This window comes from Anarrhichthys ocellatus, unplaced genomic scaffold (genome assembly GCF_004355925.1).
Source record: "Anarrhichthys ocellatus isolate YVR2014 unplaced genomic scaffold, GSC_Weel_1.0 scaffold2230, whole genome shotgun sequence".
Classification (NCBI taxonomy): Eukaryota; Metazoa; Chordata; class Actinopteri; order Perciformes; family Anarhichadidae; genus Anarrhichthys; species Anarrhichthys ocellatus.
Window position 1 is genome coordinate 1 of NW_022282204.1, and position 6,900 is coordinate 6,900.

Consider the following 6,900-nt stretch of genomic DNA (forward strand, 5'->3'; position numbering starts at 1 on the left):
CCATTTAGAGTCAAACAGACCATAAAGCAGGGGATGCACTGTTTATTTTTTTCCACAAAAAATAGTGTGGCACTAAAATCTAAAAGAAATTAAAATTAAAATTTCAAAAACAGTAAAATTCAATCAAACATAATCTAACATAACATAAAATGAAACATAAGAAAATCTAAAATACAATATTGTAAAATAAATTGAGAAAACCAAATCAAACACATCAGTTGTAAAAAGCTAAAACATAAAATAAAACTTAATAAAAAAATCGAATAGAAAACAAAACTCTCTTTCTCATTCTTATATGTTGCTGTATTTGCTTTTGAGTTTCTTCAAGGAAGAAAAACACAATATATATATAAATATGAGTGCTGGGCAAGTTAACGCATTATTATCGCGTTAACGCATTAATTAATTGACGTCGACAATTACGTTATCGCGCGTCAACGCATTTTCTTTTTAATTATTAAGCGGACATTTTTAACACAAGAACCGGGCAGCGAGCGGTGAACAGCTGTTTGTGTGGCGTCACTTCATTCTGCTGCTGCTCCCCCCCCCACGGGTGACACGCCCGGTCCGGAACCGTCGGTCCCTCCTGTCTCTCACACTCTCTCTCACACTCTCACACACTCACACACACACACACACACACACACACAGCTACTGCTACTCTGTAAAGGGAATACTGCTGTTAAAAATAACCTGATGTGTTTAAAGTGTTTACAAACCAAATGTTATTGCCCTTTTGTTCATATAGCAGTACTTTAAAATAAAAATGCGCAAAACACTACTTTTGAATTCATTATTGAACTTTGCCATAACAATGCGATTAATCGCGATTAAAAATTGTAATCGTTTGCCCAGCACTAGTATATCAAATTGTAAAAGGTGTACATTGTTATTGATAAAGCCAAGCTCTGTCTGTGGGCCTTCATCAAATGGCAAAGAGTTTACAAATACATCAAGCAGACCTGTGCTTTGTCAAGCAAGTACTCATGTGAAATGTAGTTCAGAACTGTAGTTTTCGTGATCCAAATAAATGGGAAGCTTAAAAACATGATATATTAAATGTGTCGCCAACATGTTTCCTTTTGACCATTAAACACAACTATACACTATTGCAGTACATTTATGATTTTAGTAGCACAGCAAATACCACAAACTTAAGAATACAATCATTACACTTTTGTTATTTTTGTCCGATTATTTTCACGTGTACTTGAAATTTCCACAATGTTCCACAGCAAAACTCCAAGATACTTCCTTTTTAAATGATTTACTCTGCTCAGTTTTTTACGTGTTTATGTGGCCGTCCAGATGAAGAAGAGCACTACTACTGAAGTAGTGAAAGTTCTATCACGTTAGTCACAGCTGTATGGTTTCTCTCCAGCATAAATGCGCAGGTGGACTTTCAGGTTGTTTTTTACCTTAGAAAACAGGTTTTCCTCATTGATCGAAGCCTTAAGGTTCCTCCCCGGCGTGAACACGTCCGTGGATTTTCAGATTACCTTGAGTGGCGAAGGCTTTCCCACATTGATCACAGCTGTACGGTTTCTCTCCAGTGTGAATAAGTCTGTGGGTTTTCAGGTGACCTGGAATGGTGAAAGACTTCTCACATTGATCACAGCTGTACGGTCTCTCTCCGGTGTGACTACGTCGGTGGCTTTTCAGATTACTCGGAGTAGCGAAAGCTTTCCCGCATTGATCACAACCGTACGGTTTTTCTCCCGTGTGCACACGTCTGTGGATTTTCAGGTGACCCGGAGTGGTGAATGTTCTCTCACACAGATCACAGCTGTACGGTTTCTCTCCAGTGTGAATACGTCGGTGGATCTTAAGGTCACTTGATGTTTTGCAAGTTTTCCCACAAAACTCACAGCTATGCGTTTTTTCTCCCGTGTGAACGTGCATGTGGATTTTCCGAACACCTGGAGTTGCGAACACATTCTCACACCGGTTACAGCCGTATGGTTTCTCTCCCGTGTGGCTGCGTTGATGGATTTTTAATTGCGGTAACTGAGTGAACATTTTCTCACATTGTTCACACCCGTATGGTTTCTCTCCGGTGTGAGTGCGCTGGTGGGCTTTAAGGCTACTAATGTGAAAAAAGGTTTTCCCACATTGATCACAGCCGTGTAGCTTCTCTCCAGTGTGAACACGATGGTGTCTCTTCAGGTCAAACGGAGTGGTGAAGGCTTTGGTACACAGGTCACAACCGTACGGTTTCTCTTCAAAGTGACCTCTCTCATGGATCTTTAAATATCTTGATGTTGTGAAGGACTTGTCACAGTGCTGACAGCTGTGATTTTTGAGTCCCACCGCTCCTCTCAGTTTCTGTGGCAACAGAGAAACATACAGAGAGACAGTTATCTGAAACCATAAATAACATCAACACTTGCCTTTGTAGATATTTGACCTATCACCACGGATCGAAATTCCATTATCGAGTTGTTTGTAATGAAAAGAAATAAAAAGTCACCGTACACCAAGAACTCTGTAGCAAACCTAAAACTGAGACTTACTTGATTAATATCAAATTTTCCAGGATTTGGGCTTATAATTCATTATGGGAATTGCAAGATCCAGTGTTGTCTCCACCTCAGCTGAACAAATTATTATTGGGCATTATTACCCAATTTCTCAGAATATTTTTAAGATCAGTATTTCTATTGGTTCTGATGAAGCTGGTTAGAAAATAAACTCAATCTAAATAGTGATCATTTATTGTCTTCTTCACAATTTGTGTAATTTCAGGAGTGATGTTATCACTTTGACCAACAAACAGTTTCTTCTGAAATTTACATGTTTCTCTGAAGATGAACAACCAATGCATTCTTCCTGTTTTCATCATAAAATGGATCACTAAAAAGACAAAATAATAAATATAAATATGGAAGGGTATTAGAACAAAAAGGGGGATTTATTTTTAATTTAATTTAAGATTCATTAAATTTTTTCCCTTGTTTTTAGGGAAAACAGTAATTCACAGATATTTCAACTCAGCACATCAACTTTAATGATGACTTTGAGCACAGACTCATGTATGATAATTACGACATCATCATTGTTATCATCAGAGACCAGAGTACTTTACCTTGGGCATTGAATGCACCACCAAACCTCCTCTCTCATGGCAATCCGCCGATGTCGATGCCGTCACAGAGAGAGAGTGAGCTTCTTCTATGGTACCGAGAGACTCCCCCGAAATATCGTCACTACGGGAAAACAGGTGAAGCACAAAACCATCAAACAAAATCACTGTTTTAAAAAACAGAGTTCCACAAGGTTCTGTGCTTGGACCAATTTCATTCACCTTATATGTGCTTCCTTTAGGCAATATTATCAGGAAACATTCATTGTTATGCAGACGATACTCCATTGTATCTATTGATCAAGCGAGACGAAACAAACCAATAAACTCTAAGCAGCCTTAAGAACATAAAAACCTGGACGACTCTTTGAGCTTCTACATCCCCGAGGAGCCAAAAAGATTTCAGAGACGGATCCAATCGTGAATACAAGACTTAAGGAATCTCAGGTTTGATGCAAATGAACATGTGATGTTTAAATATCTTCAGTAACAGGAAGAGTGCCTTTGACGTGTGGGTTCTGGACCTTCGGTTTACCTCCTTGAGGTGTAATGAACATCTGTGAACATCATTAAGCTAGTTTTCTATTTGTATAACTTAACCCTGTGAAGCCTGACACATCAGTAATATTCAGAAAATTCAGATGTTTTTGATATTGAAGTGTTTATTGGACCTTTAGTCAAAAAATATTGTTATTTACATACATGACATTTTTTGTATCAGATTTGATACATCAGGCATATTGATCAATTATTGATCAAAACAGTGTTTGTTTTAGAAACAATAACAAATGATGTCCATTGCTTTTGGAACATTTCAGTTGGTTTGGTTCTTAACCTTTAACCTCTGTCCTCGGCCTCGTGGTGGGCAGAGAAACAGTTCCTGTCCTTGTTCAGGCAGAGATGGACTTTACATTTGCCACAGTAGACGTGGGAGAAGTGGTTGCCTGTGCAGTGCTTGCATCTCTGTCTGGTTGCCCATGTTGGGAAGTGATCAACGCCATCCTTTCTCACATTGGGGGGCACACGAGAGTTTGGCCTTTTGCGTGGGGGGGGTACTGCGTCCGGTTCTGGAGAGGATAGTCTGTCGCACTTGATTCGGCCTTTTCCTGTGCACGTGAGAGAAGAAGTGGCAGCAGAAGCCTGAGACCTTCGTAAGGCCATGGGCTCCTTCTGGGGCTCCAGATCATTCTGGTCTCGTCTGTAGAGGTTCCAGGCATACTCACGCTAATACATAACGAATCACCAAGCCTTACATAGTCTTATATATATGTGTATGCATATATAACGCTCTGATTTCACCCTGAAATCTAAAAAATTGAAAATAAAAACAAAAAACGAAACAAATCTGAAATAATAACAATAGAAAGGATATATAATAACTCTTTGGTTAAATTTAATTGAAGAATAAATTCCCCTTGAAAATGAAAGAAATAGAAACGGTGCAGGTTTCTTAATAATAAATAAATCATTGTTTCCACTCACCTTGCATGCGGACAGCTTTCATAACTTCTTGCGTCTTCGATGTCTTCGTCTTTTATCTGCGGAGGAGCCTGGAGGAGGAGGAAGAACAAGAGTTGACTATTGAATCATGAAGATGTGCACATTGAAGGTTCCCTCTGGACCTTTGGGAGCCGCGTGCTCAGAGCGAGAATACACGGACCTTCACTCTGATGTACAGCGCTGCTGCTCCTCTCCCCGTGGATCCGATGCACCTCTGGATCTCCTCTGGCGTCAGCGTCTGGAGGCTCAGTGGCCTCAGTTTCTCGGCCGCGTCGGTCGTGAAGGCGTCAAACGGTCCGGTCAGCTGAGGGAAGGTGGACCTCAGCAGGTCCAGGAAGTCTGGTTCCTGCAGGCCTCGGGGACACCTCACCTCCTGCACCGGGGACTTCACCTCTAACACACAAACAGATTCAGTTATAGTTATTCCTTCTGATGAAGATGCACAAACGTTTACCTCCAAATTAATTATTAAGCTCAAATCTAAATCAAACCTCCAGAAGAAACTCATCCTTCATATGTTTTTATGTATATTATTATCTTTGTTTGCTCAAACAAACACTCAGCTGCAGGTTGACTAGTGGCGGCTGGAGTTTAAAAGAGTCGGTAAAGTTCCAGATCATTCCCTCAGAAAGTTGAGCTCTAGAATTTGGGAGATTTTGCAGAATTTCTCCATAAAAATAATAATAATTATTACATAAAAAGTACCGATATTACTGGAGTGAATGTATCTTTATGTTTTATGATATTTCAGTGAACCAGCAGGGAGTAACCTGAAGAAAAGTACAGTTTATAACTGTTGACACATTAGTCATAGTAATAGATGTATTTGTTATATTAATTGATGATTTATTCATATTAATAGGCTTTAGTTTCCTCCATCACAGCATGCATATTTCATCATATTCTCTGTGTTTCCAGCATGAACTCAACGTGCTGAGCGGACGTTTCACTTCCTGTTGGACTCTCACCGTCTTCTGTGAGCGAGTCGCTCTGAGAGTCCTGCAGCAGACCGACTCGGAGGTTTAGAGGAGCCCCCTTCCTCTCCACAGACGGTCTCTGGTGATCCGGGTCCCTCAGATCCTCCTGATCCAGACTGGTGCTCTGTCCTGGCTCCTCCTCCTCCTCCTCCTCAGCGTGGCCGAAGAAGTCTCCAGAGTCCATATCTGAACAAAAACATACATAAATAAAAAGAGTCGACATTTTGATTTTGCAACAACTGAGAGAACTAAACGTGGTTCACTTTGTGTTTTAACGAGTACAGAGAGGAAGTACGCAGCGATGGAGGAAGTATTTATTCTACTTATTATCTTTATTTAACACGTTTGTGCCCTGCGATGACCTGGCGACCTGTCCAGGGTGAACCCTGCCTTCGCCCAATGTCAGCTGGGATCGGCTCCAGCGCCCCGCGACCCTCAACAGGATAAGCGGTTTGGATAGTGGATGGATGGATGGTGTCAGAAAACTAAAACCGGCTGATTGAATTAACTTTATTCATTATCTTTAAAGAGGATTTAAAGACGTACTGAACTCATATGTGTACTGCTCTTCTTCCTCAGGAGGTTCTCCTCCTCCTCCTCCTCCTCCTCCTCCTCTTCCTCCTTCAGCCGGCTGGCAGACAGGAAACTGGTCATCTGGATCAGAGACAGAATATATAAATATATTAGATATGTATAATAGATAACCCACTACAGAGATATTAACACCAGTTAACACTAATTACTACGCTTGATGAACCGCAACACCGGTGATCGTTACTGCGCATGTCTGGCTCATTCCGAACGAGCCTGTAATCCACAGGATGTCAGAAATACCCGGATGTTGTTACTGTAAGTAGTATACAGTGTGGTGCATGTAGTAGAGGGCTTTAGTTGTGTTATAAAAACCAACGAAGAAGATTCAGACCTGTCGTCTCCAGCTTGATCTCCGGCTGCGCGAGGAGCTCCAGCAGCCTCCTCTGCCGGTCGATCTCCTGCCTCAGACCCGACGCCTCCTCCTCGTAGCCGGCCACGGTTCTCTGGACGACCGCGAAGATCTCCTGCGCGGCTGTTGTCAGTTTATCGGCCACGATTCCTCTCAGAATCTCGGCTTTAGACATGGTGCCGACGTCGAAGGGAGCCTCGGCCGCCATGTTGTTTCTGTGTTGTTATTTCTTCTTCTTCGTTAATTTATTGAAGGACTACGAACCAACGTTTAAGGGTTATACCGCCACCTGCTGAACCGGAGGGTGTAACATCATGACTTTATGACAATTATGTCTTTAATTAAAAGACATTCATATTGTTATTATGATAAATAATAATGAAATTTAAAAAAGAAGA

General features: G+C 41.1%; 1 protein-coding gene across 3 annotated transcripts; it reads right to left on the reverse strand.

The window, feature by feature from the left end:
* Nucleotides 1-798: 798 nt before the first annotated feature.
* Nucleotides 799-6,697, reverse strand: LOC116378214 (zinc finger protein 664-like). Of its 3 annotated transcripts, none has more exons than XM_031840047.1 (6): nt 6,485-6,697; nt 5,551-6,213; nt 4,743-4,975; nt 4,565-4,632; nt 3,086-3,206; nt 799-2,325 (listed from the first exon to the last, which is right to left on the reverse strand). In XM_031840047.1, the coding sequence occupies exons 2-6, from the start codon at nt 5,780-5,782 to the stop codon at nt 1,453-1,455; spliced, it is 1,527 nt and encodes a 508-aa protein (XP_031695907.1). In that variant the 5' UTR covers nt 5,783-6,213; nt 6,485-6,697; the 3' UTR covers nt 799-1,452. The 3 variants fall into 3 exon arrangements, with proteins under 3 accessions (XP_031695907.1, XP_031695909.1, XP_031695908.1); XM_031840049.1 differs by lacking the exon at nt 6,485-6,697 and having other exon boundaries at nt 5,551-5,745; nt 6,106-6,318; XM_031840048.1 differs by lacking the exon at nt 6,485-6,697 and having other exon boundaries at nt 5,551-6,318.
* Nucleotides 6,698-6,900: the final 203 nt, after the last annotated feature.